The sequence below is a fragment of the Oncorhynchus mykiss genome, chromosome 1 (assembly GCF_013265735.2).
Source record: "Oncorhynchus mykiss isolate Arlee chromosome 1, USDA_OmykA_1.1, whole genome shotgun sequence".
NCBI classification, from domain to species: Eukaryota; Metazoa; Chordata; class Actinopteri; order Salmoniformes; family Salmonidae; genus Oncorhynchus; species Oncorhynchus mykiss.
In genome coordinates this window covers 55,896,376-55,916,844 of record NC_048565.1, presented here as the reverse complement: position 1 = coordinate 55,916,844, position 20,469 = coordinate 55,896,376, and the positions used below count along the sequence as shown (strand labels likewise).

The following is a 20,469-nucleotide window of genomic DNA, read 5'->3' as shown; positions in this document are numbered from 1 at the left end:
CATTCAGAGACTTGTCTCAAAGCCACTTCTGCGCTGTATTGGCTGTGTGCTTAGGGTTGTTGTCCTTCTGGAAGGTGAACCTTCGCCCCAGTCTGAGGTCCAGAGCGCTCTGGAGCAGGTTTTTAGCAAAGATCTCTCAGTACTTTTCTCCGTTCATCTTTCTCTTGATCCTGACTAGTCTCCCAGTCACTGCCGCTGAAAAACATCCCCAGAGCATGATGCTGCCACCTTCACTGCAGGGAAGATGCCAGGTTTCCTACAGACATGATGCTTGGCATTCAGGCCAAAGAGCTCAATCTTGGTTTTATCAGACTAGAGAATCTTGTTTCTCATGGTCTGAGAGTCCAAGTGGGCTGCCTTTTACATGTGCCTTTTGAGGAGTGGCTTCCATCTGGCCACTCTACCATAAAGGCCTGATTGGTGGAGTGCTGCAGAGATGGATGTCCTTCTGGAAGGTTTTCCCCATCTCAACAGAGGAACTCTGGAACTCTGTCAGAGTCAAATTCCCGCCCAAGGCCCTCTCCCTCTATTGCTCAGCTTGGCTGAGCGGCCAGCTCTAGTAAGAGTCTTTGTGGATCCAAACTAGTTCCATTTAAGAATGATGGAGGCCACTGTGTTCTTGGGGACCTTCAATGCTGCGTAAATGTTTTGGTATCCTTCCCCAGATCTGTGCCTTGACACAATCCTGTCTCAGACCTCTACACACAATTCCCCCGACCTCATGGCTTAGTTTTTGCTCTGACATGCACTGTCAACTGTGGGACCTTATATAGACAGGTGTGCCTTTCCAAATCATGTCCAATCAATTGAATTTACCTCAGGTGGACTCCAATCAAGTTGTATAAACACCTCAAGGATGATCAATGGAAACAGGATGCACCTGGGCTCAATTTCGAGTCTCATAGCAAAGGGTCTGAATACCTATATAAATAATGTACTTCTGTTTTTTTATTCGCACACACTTCTAAAAACCTGTTTTCTCTTTGTCAGTATGGGCTATTGTGTATAGATTGATGTGGAAAATTTCATCAATTTTATAAGGCTGTAAAGTAACAAAATGTGGAAAAAGTAAATGGGTTTGAATACTTTCCGAATGCACTGTTTATCAATTTATTATAATCCACATAATTCCAACGGAATGAGCTGTAACAAGAGGAGAGACTGTGTATACTAAAGAAAATCATAAAGAATGAGTCTCTAACCCTGCATTATTATATAACTTATTTGGAACGAAGTCCAGGAATGAGTGAGTCACTCAGCCCTATGCTTCTGTTCCTATTTGGGTGTTTTTTTTATATATCCTACTGATTCTGTGATCACCAAGCCTTATGCATCCGCAAAATGTAGGATAAAACCATTTAACAAATCTGTCTGTTTTGGAACTTTGTTGTGCTGTATTAAAGGCTTTACAATTTGGTTAATTGTGTTCCAAACAGGCAGAAAAATAACATTGTAATCTATTTTATTTTTAAAAATTATTTAACCTATATTTAGCCAGGTAGGCCAGTTGAGAACAAGTTCTCATTTACATCTGCGACCTGGCCAAGATAAAGCAAAGCAGTGCAACACAAACAACTTCTCAGTTAAACAAACGTACAGTCAATAACACAAGTCTATATACAGTGTGTGCACATGGTGTAAGGAGGTAAGGTAAGAAATAGGCCATGGTGGTGAAATAATTGCAATTTAGCAAATAAACACTGGAGTGATAGATTTGCAAAAGATGTATGTGCAAGTAGAGATACTGGGTGCAAAGGAGCAAAACAATAAATAACAATATGGGGATGAGGTAGTTGGGTGGGCTATTTACAGATGGGCTGTGTACAGGTTCAATGATCGGTAAGCTGCTCTGACAGCTGATGCTTAAAGTTAGGGAGATATAAGACTCCAGCGTCAGTTATTTTTGCATTTCGTTCCAATCATTGGTAGCAGAGAACTGGAAGGAAAGGCGGCCAAACGAGGAGCTGCCTTTGGGGATGACCAGTGAGAAATACCTGCTGGAGCTCATACTACGGGTGGGTGCTGCTATGGTGACCAGTGAGCTGAGATGAGGCTGGGCTTTACCTAGCAAAGACTCATAGAGGACCTGGAGCCAGTGGGTTTGCTGACGAATATGAAGCGAGGGCCAGCCAACGAGAGCATACAGGTCACAGTGGTGGGTAGTATATGGTGCTTTAGTGACAAAGTGAATGGCACTGTGATAGACTACATCCAATTTGCTGAGTAGAGTGTTGGAGGCTATTTTGTAAATGACATCGCCGAAGTCAAGGATCGGTACGATAGTCAGTTTTACGAGGGTATGTTTGGCAGCATGAGTGAAGGATGCTTTGTTGTGAAATAGGATGCCGTTTCTAGATTTAATTTTGGATTGGAGATGCTTAATGTGAGTCTGGAAGGAGAGTTTACAGTCTAACCTGACACCTCGGTATTTGTAATTTTCCACATATTCTAAGTCCGAACCGTCCAGAGTAGTGATGCTAGACGGGTGGGTGGGTGCGGGCAGCGATCGGTTGAGAGCATGCATTTAGTTTTACATGCATTTAAGAGCAGTTGGAGGCCACGGAAGGAGTGTTGTATGGCATTGAAGCTCGTCTGGAGGTTTAACAAAGTATCCAAAGAAAGGCCAGAAGTATACAGAATGGTGTCATCTGCATGAAGGTGGATCAGAGAATCACCAGCTGCAAGAGTGACATCATTGATGTGTACAGAGAAAAGACTGCCCAAGAATTTAACCTTGTGGCACCCCCATAGAGACTGCCAGAGGTCCGGACAACATTCCATCCGATTTGACACACTGAACTCTATCTGAGAAGTAGTTGGTGAACCAGGCGAGGCAGTCATTTGAGAAAACAAGGCTGTTGAGTCTGCCAATAAGAATGTGGTGATTGACAGTCGAAAGCTTGATGAAGACGGCTGCACAGTATTGTCTTTTATCGATGGCGTTTATGATGTATTTTAGGACATTGAGCGTGGCTGATAGGGAGGCTTGGGCAAGTTGCTGTGGGGGGTGCAGAGCTGTTGACCGGGGTAGGGGTAGCCAGGTGGGAAGCAAGGCCAGCTGTAGAAAAATGCTTATTGAAATTCTCGATTATTGTAAATTTATTGGTGGTGACAGTATTTCCTAGCCTCAGTGCAGTGTGCAGCTGGGATGAGGTGCTCTTATTTTCCTTGGACTACAGTGTCCCAGAACTTTTTGGAGTTTATGCTACAGGATGCAAATGTATGTTTGAAAAAGCTAGCCTTTGCTTTCCTTACTGCCTGTGTATATTTGTTCCTAACTTCCCTGAAAATGTGCATATCGCGGGGGCTATTCGATGCTAATGCAGTACGTCACAGGATGTTTTTGTGCTGGTCAAGGGCAGTCAAGTCTGGAGTTAACCAAGGGCTATATCTGTTCTTAGTTCTACATTTTTTGAATGGGGCATGCTTATTTAAGATGGTGAGGAAAGAACTTTTAAAGAATAACCAGGCATCCTCTTCTGATGGAATGAGGTCAATATCCTTTCAGGATACCCGGGCCAGGTCGATTAGAGAAAGGCCTGCTCGCTGAAGTATTTTAAATCAAATCAAAGTTTATTTGTCAAGTTCGCCGAATACAACAGTGAAATGCTTACTTACAGGCTCTAACCAACAGTGAAAAAAGGTATTAGGTGAACAATAGGTTAGTAAAGAAATGAAAACAACAGTAAAATAGACGGTGAAAAATAGTAGCGAGGCTACATACAGTTAGTCGAGCTGATTGAGGTAGTATGTACGTGTAGATATGGTTAAAGTGACTATTTTTTTCTGATGAACAGAGAGTCGCAGTTGCGTAAAGGAGGGGCCAAATCTTTTTAGATTCCTGAGGGGGATTAGGCTTTGTCGTGCCCTCTTCACAACTGTCTTGGTGTGTTTGGACCATTCTAGTTTGTTGGTGATGTGGACACCAAGGAACTTGAAGCTCTCAGCCTGCTCCACTACAGCCCCATCAATGACATTGGGGGCGTTCTCTGTCCTCCTTTTCCTGTAGTCCACAATCATCTCCTTAGTCTTGGTTACATTGAGGGATAGGTTGTTATTCTGGCAGCATTTGACAGTGATGAGGGGTGGTCTTTTGACTGCGGTCCCATTACGAATGCAGGCAATGAGGCAGTGATCGCTGAGATCCTGGATGAAGACAGCAGAGGTGTATTTAGAGGGCAGGATGGTCAAGATAATATCTATGAGGGTGCACGTGTTTACGGATTTAGGGTTGTACCTGGTAGGTTCCTTGATCATTTGTGTGAGATTGAGAGCATCTAGCTTAGATTGTAGGACAGCTGGGGTGTTAAGCATATACAAGTTTAGGTCACCTCACAGTACAAACTCTGAAGATAAATGGGGGGCAATTAAGTCACATATGGTGTCCAGGTCACAGCTGGGGGCTGAGGGGGGTCTATTAAAAGTGGCAACATTGAGACTTATTTCTGGAAAGGTGGATTTTTAAAAGTAGAAGCTCGAACTGTTTGGGAACAGACCTGGATAGCATGACAGAACTCTACAGGCTATCGCTGCAGTAGATTCAACTCCACCCCCTTTGGCAGTTCTATAAAAAGCCCTTCCAACTACCTCATCCCCATACTGTATTTATTTATTTATCTTGCTCCTCTGCACCCCAGTATCTCTACTTGCACATTCAACTTCTGCACACCTAACATTCCAGTGTTTAATGGCCTATTTATTGCCTTACCTCCCTTATCGTACCTCATTTGCACATACTGTATATATACTTTTTCTACTGTATTATTGACTGTATGTTTGATTATTCCATATGTAACTGTGTTGTTGTATGTGTCGAACTGCTTTGCGTTTATCTTGGCCAGGTCACAGTTGCAAATGAGAATTGTTCTCAACCAGCTTACCTGAGTAAATAAAGGTGAAATAAAAATAAAAATAAATAAAATATCTTGGCGGAAAATGTTGTAGTTGGGGATTTAAATTTCTGAATTTTTGGTGGCCTTCCTAAGTCAGGATTCAGACACGGCTAGGACATCAGGGTTGGCGGAGTGTGCTAAAGCAGTGAATAAAACAAACTTAGGGAGGAGGCTGCTGATGTTAACATGCATCAAACCAAGGCTTTACGGTTACAGAAGTCAACAAATGATAGCGCCTGGGGAATAGGAGTGGAACTGGGGGCTACAGGGCCTGGGTTAACCTCTATATCACCATAGAAACAGAGGAGGAGACATTGTGAGGCATTTAATAAGGCATTTTGAGGGGGACTGAGGGCTCTACAGGGAAATTAAACAATAAGAACTAGCCAAGACGGCAGTAGACAAGGCATATTGGCATTAGAGAGGTGTTGATCAGGAGAGATAATACAACAACGGGTAAATGGCAACAAATGGGCAGAGCTGGTCAGTTGGGTACATACAGGACCCTAGTTCAAGGCTGGGGAAACAGGTAAACAAAATAAGGTACCGTGTTATTGAAACAGTCCAGGGGGCATCAGCTGTGTAACCGAGTGATCATAGGGTCAAAGAGCAGCAATAGGTGAGTCAGGGTGCCGTTTGGTAGTCACTACTACGCTAGGCGAGCAGGGAACACAGCCTGTTGAGACCACATCGGGTGATCACGTTGGCAGTCCAGTCATGATGAATCGTCGGGGCTCTGTGTCAACAATAAAGGGTCCAGGCCAGTTAGCAATGGAGGTATTGTAGCCCTAGAATTAGCTGGTATATGGGCCTAGCTCGAGGCTAGCTCAAGGCTAGCTGGTGCTTGCTTCGGGACAGAGGCGTTAGTTGTTTGCAGCTAGCTAGCTGCGATGATCTGGTGTAATAATCCAGAGTGGCCGGAATCCGGTGACATGGTAGAGAGAAGCAGTCCGATATGCTCTGGATTGATATCGCGCTGTGCAGACTGTCAGGTGCTGTCCGAGCTAAGGCTGGCTGGTGGCTGCACTTGTTTGTCAATCAACAATATCTCTTTGACAATGATTTTACCTGAGGCCTCATTCACATGATATGTCTACCGTACTTATATCCACTAGGCTAATAAATAATCAAATTTTTCCTTTCGATTATTTAATTAACCTATATCATGTTATTTCAGTTTATCCCTTTGGAGCATTTGCCAAAGCGTTTTGGAGTTGTTGAATGGGATTGACAAAATGTATTATCATTGAATTTGAATGAACTGAATGATTAGGAGAAATAAAAAGAGGGTGATTGAATTTAGATCAATTTTGTAAAATTTGCTATTCCGCTGTTCCACTCGCTCACTTTGTCAGAAGAAGCTGTAACTGGACTGTATGTAGCCTATTACTTACTAAAACTGTTGTTACACTGTAAGGTTTGTATTATAAGAGTAACAAAAATGTTCTGTTATATTACATTATATTCTTAAAATATATGTGATGACTGAATATACGCAGGTGATGGCTAGTAAATTTACAAGTTGATGGCGAAGCCATAAAGCCTCGGCTACTATCCACAGATAAAAAATAAATAAATAAAGATTTAACATATTTTCAAGACTATTTAATGTATGTATTTTATTTACTAAATTTACTTGTGGAATGTTACGGAATAGATGTTACAATAAAAAATAATAATCTGGTGGCATTTGTTGAGAGTCAGGCAGAGAATGGAGTAAAAGTGCACTGTACTGTAAGTACGCAACAAGGCTGTGGGCCAGGTATAAATGGTTTTAGCAGCCTTTGCAATAAATTGGAATACAAAAGAAGCCATCGACCCTTGATGGGCTATCAGCAGTTTAGGGACTTTTAGGGACTAAGAAGCCGAGTTTAGGGACTTTACATTTATTAATGAGTATTTTGCAAGGCATGTCACTTCACCCATCTCTTTGCATAGCCCACCACTTGCACTGTTTTCTAACCACATTTTCTAACTGCTCTCCTTGCCTCCTCCTGAAAACCCATTGGAGAAGAAGGTGAGGGGGAGGATGCAACAAATCAAGGAAATGCAATTGCGATTCTCCCAAGGACAGAGGAAGCAAGTATTTAACAGCTATCATGACTGAGCAGCCAGAATGACTAAGATACCATACTACCATGGCCTGTTCAGAAACCACCCTTAGACCCTACTGCCCAGATTTGAGACACTTGTGGAAATCTGAGAGAGACTGTTGGATGGTGACATGGTGAAATCTCCAGCTTACCCTCCGATATCAAATTTTATTGGTCACATACACGTGTTTAGCAGATGTTATTGCAGGTATAGCGAAATCCCTATAGACTTGGTAGTATTGCTTAGACCTGTCCAATTATTTTTAGATTTCCAGAAGTGTCCAGGGGTAGGGGTTGTTTCTGGACGGGACCCCACAACTCTTCAGGTGTGTGGTGGACCTACAGCACGACACTTGAGGCATTGGTTGGATGTTTAAGTCCAGTGCTATACACACTCTGATTTGCATAGGTGTAAGCTGGACACCCTATCAGGCTGATCAGACAGGTCTGGAGGCTGGAGACCTGCTGTAAAAAGTGAAATTATATTTTTTACTTGTCTACTATTGCTTCATTCCAGCTAGTTAGATGTGCAACCACTGGCTAACTATAGCTAGGGCATATTTTTAATCTAGCAATCGATACTGTTGTTTTGGCTTTAGCATAATTGAATAAGATTAACCATGGTTAACTAGGTAACTAGGATACAGTATAGTATATCAGTTAGATAACCATTTACAGTAACAGCAGTTCATTAATAAGCCAATACAAACTACATCTTATGCAGAAATTGAGAAATCTTATCTTGGCACTGTGGCACTGTATGGGTATTGTGTAGCCCAAACTGTTTGGACGCCATAGACAGAAGTTGGCAGATAGGCTAACCATTTACAGTAACAATGGTTAGTTAATAAGTCAATATGGTATGGGCAGTTATTAACCCATTAGAGTCTAAGCCCTGTCTAAAATGCAAAAAAACAGATCTCTAGCTTAAACTGACAGATTTTTATGGGGATTTTTTATAACGCTAACTAGATTTCCGTGGGGGCGCAGACATCAACCTTAGGGGGTTAATCAATTAATTAATAGATAATAGATTCATAGAATGGCGTTAGAAGGATGACCTCCTACTTTGAAAGGACAGGAAGTGTTGGCTGTACACTTGACCAGGCATTCCACATTTAACCCCACACATATTTGAGCGTCAAAATATCACGTTTTTTTTTGGCTTTATATGTAAAAATAAAAAAACAAGCAACTTTTAATTTTTTAAGAGCTAATAAACAGACTGTTTTCACATTCCCGATTGCTCCATTTTAACTCGGGTCTTACCTCAGGAATCTTGATTTAATGTTGTCGATGAAATAGGCTAATTATTTTGACCAACATAACAACATAGAAACAAATGTTCTGTCAATCCTCGAGATCAACATTAGTTCCAGCACTTTGGCTGTTGTTAAATCACGTGCAGTATCACACAAGCCCTTTATCATTTGACTGTCATTCAGAAATGTTTTCCTTTCCAGAATCAGCTGATGCTGCGCAATAATGTCCCCACATAAACAACTATTATACGTCATTATTGAAGAAACCTTTTAATGACAGTATCGATTTTTTTAAATTAATCATATTTACTCTTTCTGTTTGAAGCATTGGAATTTGCAATCACATACATTATTTTGGATATGTGTGTCCATGAAAACTGTTTTCACACCCTAACATAGGGTGATACGAAATGTTACGAGATTACAGTACATTTCCGAGATCTCCATACAGGACAAGAGTCTGACAGCAATATCCTGGAATTTCACAGGATCAAGGTCAATGTGTAATTCAATTGTTAGTAAATGCTTAGTATATGAAATAACAACAAACATCTGAGTCAAAAATGTAAGGAAAGAAAGGTAGTGTTTTATGTCACACGATATTTGCCAAATCTGTAAAGACTCCAAGCATGAGAAAGGTTTTAAACAGTCATGAATTATATTAATGTATGTCCCCCGTTTATATCTTAATGTCTTCACAAATAAATCCTTTCCTCCGACACATTGGTGAGGCTGGCTTCCGGGTTAAACGAGCAGTGTGTAAAGAAGCAGTGCGGCTTGGCAGGGTCGTGTTTCGGGGGATGCATGGCTCTCGACCTTCGCTCTACCGAGTCTGTATGGGAGTTGCAGCGATAGGATAAGACTGTAACTACCAATTGGATATCACGAAAATTGGGGAGGAAAAACTAAAAATTTAAAAACTCTGTTGTTACCATGTGTGGCAGACCAGGGGGTTTGGTCAAGACATTTACACAGATCAGACATGGACAGAGTTGGATTAGCTTGGTTTCAAGGGTGTCTATTCAAGTAACATCCAAAAATAAAATAATAGGTCTCCTCCAGGAGATCTTCTCCAGGATACCGTCTTCTGGGCCCCGAGGTCTTGCTGTATCCTAGGGGGAACAAAACTGAGCTCCCTTCGTTATCTCTGGCACTGAGCACAACTATACGGGAGTAACCTCTCTTCCCCCAGTCCCCTCTCCCATGTGCTGCCCTTCTGGCAGCTTTACGGGACTCGTCCAGCTGGTGAGCAATCAGCCCCTTGATTACTCACCAAACACAATCAGCCCCAATTAGCCCTGGCCGGAGACCTGGCACGTCGAGACCTGGCACGTCCAGCAGAGGGAGCCATCATGATGTAGACTCCATCTGTCACCAGGCCTTGATGAGTCTCCCTCTGGTGGCTGACCTGCTGCACGCCACACATGATAATGAAGGTTACATATGTAACCACGGTTATGTGAGCTATGTGGATCACTCCAATATATTGGTATCACTCCGCAGCGGAGGGAAATGTCAAAGGTGAGGATTTCCAGATTTACTCCCGTGTAAACCTGTGTCAAGGCTGGGGTCCGCCCCTATATATAGACCCCAGATCGCCATTGATCAGGTCTTAGTTGGACGCATGCGACGAACTCCCTTCATAAATCTGGAGACCAAGGGATGGCGACCCACTGGCCTGTCCATCCACCCCGCATGACAGGCAGATATAACAGCCAAATACCCTCTCAGTGTAGAGGCTGCCAAGCCCTCATCCAAGCGAGACTGCAGGTATTGGAGGACATACTGCACCCCGCATGACTCGGGCACAACCTCAATACCAGTGCACCAAGAGCAGAACAACCGTCAGCGCAACTGGTATGCCGCGGTTGTAATCAGCGCCCTTGCGCTCTGTATGGTGGTCATTACACCCTCCTGTAGTCCTAGCATGGACCATTGGTGCCGTTCAGTGGCCAAGTCCACAGACTGAGGCGGTGCGGCCTCAGATGCCAGAGAGTTCCCCCGACCTAAGACAGCAGGTCCAGTCTCAGGGGAAGGTGCCAAGGTGTCCCAGACAACAGTGACAAGAGAAGGCTGAACCAGTTTTCTGGACCAGTATGGGGCCACCAGAAGCAGACGATGCTCTGCCATCCTGGTCCTGTCCAGCACAGCCTGGATCAGAGGAAAAGGGGGGAATGCATAAGCTCCATCCCTGGCCAATCGTGAGCCAGAGCATCCAAGCCCAGAGGCCCTGGTGGCTCCAAAATGGAGTACCACAGGGGGCAGTGTTCATTGTCCAGGGAGGCAAACAGGTTCACCTGCACTCTCACAAACTTGTCCCACAGGTGCTGCACCACTTAGGGATGTAGGCTCCAGCTAACGAAACAAGCACGACAAACCACGTGCGGAAGATACAGATCAACCGCGCGCAGCGAGTGGAGCACTCTAGAGGAGGGGCTGGCCATGTGGCCAGCTGCTCCAGGCTACAAACAGCCAGTGAGTATACTTCCACGCAAGATATTACACTTACCAGTGACTTACCAAGCGAACTTCAGAAAGTTTGTACCTCAAACCATATGGACGTCCGCCGTGAAAATGAAAAAGTGCGTGTGCCGCTGCCATGGGATCTACATATAGGGGCGGACCCCAGCCGTGACACAAGTGTATACGGGAGTAAGTCTGTAAATCCTCATCTCAGATGTATCCCTCTGCCGCGAAGTGATACCAATATATTGGAATGATCAAATATAGTGAAACACAACTCCATCTCTCCATCTTAGATCCCCACTCGAGGCCCAGCTCAGATAAGCAGAGCCCCATGACCCAGAAACACAGCCCCCAGGCCCAGCCAAGCCCCATAGTCAACCAGCCCAGCCAAGGAGCATCCCAGCCGGGTCATGCACCAGCCCAGCTGGGACAAACAACCACCACCCAGGAAGGCCCAGCACCACCAGCTCTGCCCGGCCAAACACCAGACCAGCCAGGCCAAGAACCAGCAGCAGCCACACAGCCTACCCCAGGAGCGGACGCCCAGCCCAGCCCGGCAGGCACCCAGCAGAGCCCGGTCGCCCAGCCACCCGGCCACCCTCCCCCGCTCTACCTCCACGACGGCAGGTATTTCAATTCAAATCAAATTTTATTTGTCACATGCACCGAACAGGTAGACCTTACACTGAAATGCTTACTTACAAGCCCATAACCAACAATGCAGTTTGCAGTTTAGGAAAATACTTTAAAAAGTATGAAGTAAAAGTAACACATAATTAAGGAGCAGCAGTTAAATAACAATTTCGAGGCTATATACAGGGGGTACCGGTACAGAGTCAGTGTCCAGGGGCACCGGTTAGTCGAGGTTATATGTACATGTAGGTAGAGTTATTAAAGTGACTATGCATAGATAATAACACAGTAGCAGCGGCGTAAAAGAGGGGGGGGGGGGGGGGACAATGCAAATAGTCTGGGTAGCCATTTCATTAGATGTTCAGGAGTCTTATGGCTTGTGGGTAGAAGCTGTTTAGAAGCCTCTTGGACCTAGATTCCGGTACCGCTTGCGGTGCGGTAGCAGAGAGGACAGTCTGACTACGGTGGCTGGTCTTTGACAATTTTTATGGCCATCCTCTGACACCACCTGGTAGAGAGGTCCTGGATGGCAGGAAGCTTGGCCCTGGTGATGTATTGGTCCATACGCACTACCCTCAGTAGTGCTTGCGGTCAGAGGCCGAGCAGTTACCATACCAGGCAGTGATGCAACCCGTCAGGAAGCTCTCTGGTGCAGCTGAAGAACCTTTTGAGGATCTGAGGACCCATGCCAAATCTTTTCAGTCTCCTGAGGGGGAATAGGTTTTGTCGTGCCCTCTTCACAACTGTCTTGGTTTGCTTGGACCATGTCAGTTTGTTGGCAATGTGGACGCCAAGGAACTTGAAGCTAGCAACCTACTCCACTGCAGCCCCGTCGGTGAAAATGGGGATGTGCTCAGTCCTCCTTTTCCTGTAGTCCACAATCATCTCCTGTTAGGATGGAGGAATGCGTCATTACGCATTAAGTCATTACGACTACAGTTAAGAGGATGCTTTTCCTGTGCCGTTTGGGAATGACAGAGATATTACATAGCATTTTGTGTGTGTGTGTGTGTGTGTGTGTGTGTGTGTGTGTGTGTGTGTGTGTGTGTGTGTGTGTGTGTGTGTGTGTGTGACGTGCATGAGCCTGCCTGTGTGCATGCTTTTCCAATTAGCGAGAGCGTGCACTTGGGTTGTATGTGTGCAGGGTAGGTGAACGTATGCTAAGATTGTGGATGTTTGTATACATTTACGGATGTGTGTGTTTAATACATGGCGCCCAAGCGGAAGGCTTATGTTCTCTGTCACACCCAGAGAGAGAGCTGCCACCGTGAAGGGTTCTTGTGTGTTTGTGTATGCACTTGCATTATATAGGGAATACGCACACTCTTTCTCAACCTCATATTTGTTTGGTGTCTACAGGTCAGAGGTGAAAGCCAGGCAGGACGTGAAACCGGATATCCGCCAGCCTCCGTTCACCGACTACCGGCAGCCCCCTGTCGACTACCGGCATCCTCCGGTGGCTGATTACCGGCAGCCGCCCACACTGGATTATCGTCACCCTCCTCCCCTCATCGACTACAGACAACACTCGACAACACTCGCTGCACAGTTCCCTCTTGCACAGTTTCCACCTGACTTCAGACCACAGGTAAGACTGCACATCCCAGAAGGCATTACTGCAGTACACACCATATGTACGACTACATACTCCAGAATTCCCTAGTACAAACAGTCAAAATATGCACAGCTTTCATTGGTGCAGTTCCCCCTGGACTTCAGACCACAGATAAGACTGCACATCCTAGAATCCCCTACTAAACATCACAGTTGAGACTACATATCCGAGAATCCCCTATTTCAGAAAATACTTAGTGGACAGACAGTTCCCTTTAGAGCAGTTTCCCCCAGACTTCAGACCACAGGTAAGTCTGTACATCCCAGAATCCTCTACTGGACACCACAGGTAAGACAACATAACCCAGAATCCCATATTACAGACAGCATGTAAAACTACACATCCCAGACTACAGACAGGTTGACTAAGTTGACTATGTATTGGCTATATTGTTTTATGAATGCTGCTTCTTGGTTGTGTGCTGTGCACAGAACTTTGACTACTTCACGGTAGAGCTGGAGAAGAGTGTGAAGGGTTTTGGCTTCAGTATTCGTGGGGGACGGGAGTACAAGATGGATCTGTTTGTTTTGCGGCTTGCAGAGGATGGGCCAGCCATCCACAATGGCAGAATGAGGGTGAGGGACATCACTTCCTGTCCTGACTGCAACACAGCAACATTCTTGCCCAATAGCAATGCGGTACTTCATATAATTTGACAAGTCTCTGTTCATCCTGTCCCATCTTTACTCTCTTTTTTATGGCTTTGTTTCTTTTCTCTCACTATCCCTCTCGCTATTTCTCTCTCTCAGGTGGGGGATCAAATCATTGAGATAAATGGTGACAGTACCCGGGACATGACTCATGCCCGGGCCATTGAGTTGATCAAGGCGGGGTGCAGGCGGGTGAGACTGTTGCTAAAGAGAGGCACGGGACAAGTGCCTGAGTATGGTGGGTCTCCCCCCAAATAAACCCCCATCTTAATTTTTTTCTCTCTCTTTCCCTCTCTCGCTTTATAATTTTTCTCTCTCTATAGAGAGAGAATATATCTTTGTGCATATATCTTTCTTTCTCAATCTCTTTTTGGTTGACAATCTCTCTCTTGTGCTAGTCTAAAAAAAATGTCTCTCTTGTTTCCCATCATCGCTCACTCTCTCTATCTCCTCTCTCTCTCTCTCTCTCTCTCACTCTCTCTCTCTCTCTCTCTGTCTCTGTCTCTGTCTCTCTCTGTCGCTATCTCTGTCTGTGTTTCAATAAAATTCAAGTGCTTTATTGGCATGGGAAACATATGTTCACATTGCCAAACCAAGTGAAATAGATAATAAACAAAAGTGAAATATACATTAAATAATGAACAGTAAACATTACACTCACAAAAGTTCCAAAAGAATAGAGACATTTCAAATGTGATATTATGGCTAAATACAGTGTGGTAACGATGTGCAAATAGTTAAAGTAAAAAAGGGAAAATAAATAAACATAAATATGGGTTGTATTTACAATCGTGTTTGTTCTTCACTGGTTTCTGCTCTGGCACACTGTGGTATTTCACCCATAGGGAGTTTAACAGAATTGGATTTGTTTTTGAATTCTTTGAGTCTGTGCAATCTGAGGGAAATATGTGTCCTACCGGCTCGATTCTGTCTGATGTAGCAAAATTTGAAATTGTGTTTTTACATTGCATAAAAGTAGAGACTCAGAGATAGAAAATGGTATATCATACACTACAGATGAGAAACAATGGGAAGGTAATTCTGCTTTGGAAGTTGATAAACTTGTAACCTCACTTTTGGGAAGATGGCCTTGAATGTTTTGGTACACCTACTGGAGAGCTCTTCTTTGTCTACACCCATTCAGTATCGTTCACACTCTCTTAAGAATTACCTCAAGAATTGCCTTAGGCGAAAGGCTCGGCACACGCATACTCAAGCAGACTAGCTATCATTCAGCCAAATGAGAAATAAGTGCACTCAGGCTATCCGGAAGAACAAAGTTAGTTTCTTTAAAGAGCTGGTCTCTCTCTGTGGGTCTAACCCCAAGAAGTTCTGGAAAACATTTAAAGACCTGGAGAATAGACCCTCCTCCTCACAGCTGCCCATGTCCCTTAATGTTGATGTTTGTTACTGACAAGAAGCACACGGCTGAGCTTTTTAATCACCACTTCATTAAGTCAGGATACCTATTTCACTCAGCCATGCCTCCTTGCCAGTCCAACATTTCCTCATCTCCCACCCCTTCTAATGCGACTAGCCCCGATGCTCCTCCCTGTTTTTCCCCTGCCACGCTACAAAGTTTCTCCCTGCAGGCAGTTACTGCGTCCAAGGTGCTAAAGAATTGGATTAAACTTAAACTTGACCCATTGGTTGATGCTTATTTACCAAACCCTTTTAGGCCTCACTCCCCCCTATCTGAGATATCTACTGCAGCCCTCTTCCTCCACGTTTTGCCAGTCACATTCTGTTAAAGGTTCCCAAAGCACACACATCCCTGAGTCGCTCGTCTTTTCAGTTGGCTGCAGCTAACGACTGGAACGAGCTGCGACAAATACTCAAACTGGACAGTTTAATCTCAATCTCTTCATTAAAAGACTCTGAGCAGTTGTGGCTGCTTTGTGTGATGTATTGTTGTCTACTGCAACCTTAAAGGTCCTCAATGATGTCACCATTGCCCTTGATTCTAAGCAATATTGTCCTGCTATTTTTATTGACTTGGCCAAAGCTTTTGATACGATAGACCATTCCATTCTTGTGGGCCGGCTAAGGAATATTGGTGTATCTCTGAGGGCCTTTGGCCAGGTCTACTAACTACCTCTTGCCCTTAGTGCTGTTGTCTGTGCCCAATAACGTTTGTACCATGTTTTGTGCTACTACCATGTTCAAATGTATTTATATAGCCCTTCTTACATCAGCTGATATATCAAAGTGCTGTACAGAAACATTGCCTAAAACCCCAAACAGCAAGCAATGCAGGTGTAGAAGCACAGTGGCTAGGAAAAACTCCATAGAAAGGCCGAAACCTAAAGAGGAACCAGGTGATGAGGGGTGGCCAGTCCTCTTCTGGCTGTGCCAGGTGGGGATTATAACAGAACATGGCCAAGATGTTCAAATGTTCATAAATGACCAGCATGGTCAAATAATGGTAATCACAATGAGGTTGTGTTGCTGCCATGTTGTTTTCATGTTGTGTTGCTAACATGCTGTGTTGTAATTTGTTGCTGCCTTAGGTCTCTCTTGTGTTTTTCCCTATATTTATATTGTATTTATTTATTTATTTTAATCCCAGGCCCTAGTCCCCGCAGGAGGTAGGGTTGATTCAAGCATTCTGACCTAACAACAGCAGTCAAGCACCCAAGCTAACTGGCTAACGTTGGCTAGCTTGCAAGCTACTTCCAGGCAAACGAGAGAACAGCTCACTCTGACCGTTTTACTCACCCTATAGAGCTGGTTAGGCTGTTTTTATGTTATCCAGAACGTTGGCTACCGCAACTGTGCTGCTGGCAACAATTGAGCGTCCGTAAATTCGTCAGTTATTCTGCACTCTGGCACACTCAGACGAGTGCTCTGAAATCGGAGTAGATAGCCAGAGTGAATTTACCAGCTACGTCTATTGACAGCTGTCACAGTGACAACATGAACATTCTATTGAAAGGGTTACTTGCATAGTGGAGTCTTTGTTTAGACATATAGCTAGCTTGCTAAACAATGAACCATAATCCCAACTCATAACATTACTACCCTGCATGAATCTGTAGGTAGCTAACCAACCAGGTTCAATGTTAGCTAGCTAGCTAACATTAGGCTATAACTAGCAATGCAAATGACTTTGAGATAAGAAAAACATAGTACACAGATCACACACGTTAGCTAGCAAGCGAGCCAGCTAACGTTGGCTAGCTATCGAACAGTACGCTTTAACTTGAAATGAAAACAACTTTCTGACTAAACTAGAAATGTGTAATATCTGAAAATGTAGCTAGATAGACTATCTTAAATGGATGGATGCTTCTCCCTCTCTGTCACGGATGCCATTGTTGCCTTAGTTTGAAGATGTAATCCGGAGACAGGTGTTATGCAATAGCCTTCTGTGTGTTCTTTTTTTGACTCGGTCTGCATATTTGCAATCAAAAGGCAGAATTTCCTCCATCTCCTTACCTATCATGGGGCGGCAGGGTAGCCTAGTGGTTAGAGTGTTGGACTAGTAACCGGAAGGTTGCAAGTTCAAACCCCCAAGCTGACAGGCAGTTAACCTGTTCCTAGGCCATCATTGAAAATAATAATTTGTTCTTTACTGACTTGCCTGGTTAAATAAAGGTAAAATAAAAAATTAAAATAAAACTCCACCGTGCAATTCCACCGATTTCAAAACTCCTCCAGAAAGTGAAGAGCAACACCTTTTCAGTTCTACTTTGTGATATCTTGAAAAAAAAGCTGTGTTATAAATTGCGATCCTGTGAGAGCGACATATGTCTAGTTTCCTCACATGAGTCACATATGTGTCTCTAATATAGTCATAGATTTGGCAGGAGATGAGGAAGTGCAGTTTCCACCTCATGTTGTGGGCAATGTGCATGTCTTCTCCTGAGAGCCAGATCTGCTTACGGCGTCCTCTCTCAATAGCAAGGCTATGCTCACGGAGTCTGTACGTAGTCAAAGCTTTCCTTAATTTTGGGTCAGTCACAGTGGTCAGGTATTCTATCGCTGTCTGCTCCCTGTTTAGGGCCAAAAAGCATTCTAGTTTTCTCTGTTATTTTGTTCATGCTTTCCAATGTGTCAAGTAATTATCTTTTCGTTTTGTAATGATTTGGTTGGGTCTAATTTCATCATAGATCATTCACTCTCTCTGTTTCTCTCTCTCTCTCTCACTTTCTCTCTCTCTCTCTCTCTCTCTCTCTAGCCCTGTTTATACCTGGTTCTAACATGCGTCTGTTTTCCTGATCTTGTCCACATTCTGATTCTGCCCACATTTTTCGACAGGTGTAGACAATCAAAAGATGCATTTTGAACTGATTGTGATTAGATCATGACCACCTCTGGAGGTAGTCGAAGACAAATCTTGTACAGATAACCTTGAAGTGTAAACAAATCCTGACAACGAAAGCAAATACATTAGGCCAACGTCACAGTTTCCACCCTCTAATTTTTTTAAATTAAATTGGACAGTGGCCTCGCTTATGCTTACAGAAAACTATACACTATACACACCTTATTGCTCGAGATTTGTCTGGAAAATGCTCAAATATTCACAGAATATAATATAATGAAATATAATTGAAAACGATTGCATTATATTACAGGCATCAGATTCTAATTAAGTATAAGCCTAAACAGTTTTACCAAAGGGGGGAAAAAAATGACTTCCTAAAGAAGGTCTGTGGTTTGTTTTCCTCCAAATCATTAATTAGTGATTATTCACTTTCTTTCACTCATCAAGGGTTGATAGACTGATATAGCTACCAGCATTACAGAATTTAAACTCAATTACAAATGTATTAGGTATGCATGGGACATACTATGATGGACTCGCAGCAGAGAGAGCAGTGCATTACAAGTGTATGTCAAGGTATAATGTGTAATCCTAATTGTCCTCCTGTAGCCTGCCTTTAGCTCTAGCCAGAGTGGACTTTTATAACATTTCGAAAGAAAAGCCACTATTATTTTCATATCTGATATAGAAACTGAATTTGACTATTGACATGACCAAAAAAAGTATATGAAACGCTAAGCAGCTTACCCTTAGTATCTTCATCCTCCAAAGCACTGTCCAGAATAAACAGTAGGCTGGTGGTAGGACTGTCAGGTTATCAGGTTCCCACCATTACAGTCATTGGCTTTTATGTACAATGTATTCAGTTATTTGATTTTGCACTGGCGTTGGCCGTTGGAATGGGAGAACCATTTTCTGTCATTCAGGATGATATCTGTTCATAAATATATTTATATTTATATAAATATACTTATTTTTATAAGCGTTATCTAACTTTGTTTGGCGTGGCATTAAAAAAGAGGTGAAGACAACTTCAACGTCACAAGATAGCAATGTCAAAGGTTATTTACAATACAAGATAACAATCCTATAAAGGCAGTGTACGTAAACATCCATGCGTAAAGATCACCCCTCTGTTCAGACCTATTTGGATAAATGTGTTGTGACATTCGGAGATGCGCTGTAGCCTACTTTTTGTTTTGACTGTGTGCATTAGGGCCTAAGTGTCATTTTTTTAATGTATTGTGCATTAATTATATTTTGTAAACACATTCAGATACTCAGCTGGTGTGTTTGGTGAGTTTTTTAGGGATGAGTATTCATTTGAATATTAAATATTGAATATTAATTTGTACAACTGTGGATAGGTCGAGGTTATCGGGACAGTATTATCCCCAGTCTTAAATGTTGGATAACAAAAGTATGCTATAATGATAAAATTATTGAACATAAAGGTGTGCTGTTTTTTGTCGATATATATACACAGCTTGTGTAATAAGGGGAGGTCCAAGGCAGGTAGAAATAATTTGCATTCAGGAGGGACCAGTGTATCTGGTTAAAATGCAGACTCAGTGGACAAATAAGATACACATTTTATTACCATGTGTATACGCAACTAATCTCGATCAGATAGTGATCGGATCATCCTGAAGGATGGTGACAACCACATGTTAATGCAAATCAAATCAATCAAATCAAATCAAATGTTATTTGTCACATACACATGGTTAGCAGATGTTAATGCGAGTGTAGCAAAATGCTTGTGCTTCTAGTTCCGACAATGCAGTAATAACCAACAAGTAATCTAACTAACAATTCCAAAACTACTGTCTTGTACACAGTGTGAGGGGATAAAGAATATGTACATAAGGATATATGAATGAGTGATGGTACAGAGCAGCATAGGCAAGATACAGTAGATGGTATCGAGTACAGTATATACATATGAGATGAGTATGTAAACAAAGTGGCATAGTTAAAGTGGCTAGTGATACATGTATTACATAAGGATACAGTCGATGATATAGAGTACAGTATATACGTATGCATATGAGATGAATAATGTAGGGTAAGTAACATTATATAAGGTAGCATTGTTTAAAGTGGCTAGTGATATATTTACATCATTTCCCATTATTAAAGTGGCTGGAGTTGAGTCAGTGTCAGTGTGTTGGCGACAGCCACTCAATGTTAGTGGTGGCTGTTTAACAGTCTGATGGCCTTGAGATAGAAGCTGTTTTTCAGTCTCTCGGTCCCAGCTTTGATGCACCTGTACTGACCTCGCCTTCTGGATGATAGCGGGGTGAACAGGCAGTGGCTCGGGTGGTTGATGTCCTTGATGATCTTTATGGCCTTCCTGTGACATCGGGTGGTGTAGGTGTCCTGGAGGGCAGATAGTTTGCCCCCGGTGATGCGTTGTGCAGACCTCACTACCCTCTGGAGAGCCTTACGGTTGAGGGCGGAGCAGTTGCCGTACCAGGCGGTGATACAGCCCGCCAGGATGCTCTCGATTGTGCATCTGTAGAAGTTTGTGAGTGCTTTTGGTGACAAGCCAAATTTCTTCAGCCTCCTAAGGTTGAAGAGGCGCT

The 20,469-nt window shown here is 43.3% G+C and overlaps 1 protein-coding gene across 4 annotated transcripts in view; it reads left to right on the top strand.

The window, feature by feature from the left end:
• LOC110525190 (membrane-associated guanylate kinase, WW and PDZ domain-containing protein 2) overlaps positions 1-14,948 on the top strand; it is a 245,508-nt gene extending 230,560 nt beyond the window's left edge. For 2 of the 4 annotated variants that reach the window (XM_021605194.2, XM_021605162.2), the window contains exons 18-21: positions 11,007-11,340; positions 12,706-12,934; positions 13,393-13,536; positions 13,711-14,947. In XM_021605194.2, the coding sequence (XP_021460869.2) occupies positions 11,007-11,340; positions 12,706-12,934; positions 13,393-13,536; positions 13,711-13,869 (866 nt within the window). In that variant the 3' untranslated portion in view covers positions 13,870-14,947. Of the gene's footprint in view, positions 1-11,006; positions 11,341-12,705; positions 12,935-13,392; positions 13,537-13,710 lie in introns of all 4 variants that reach the window. The other 2 variants (XM_036980672.1, XM_036980680.1) reach the window with 2 other exon arrangements.
• The last annotated feature ends 5,521 nt before the right edge of the window (positions 14,949-20,469 follow it).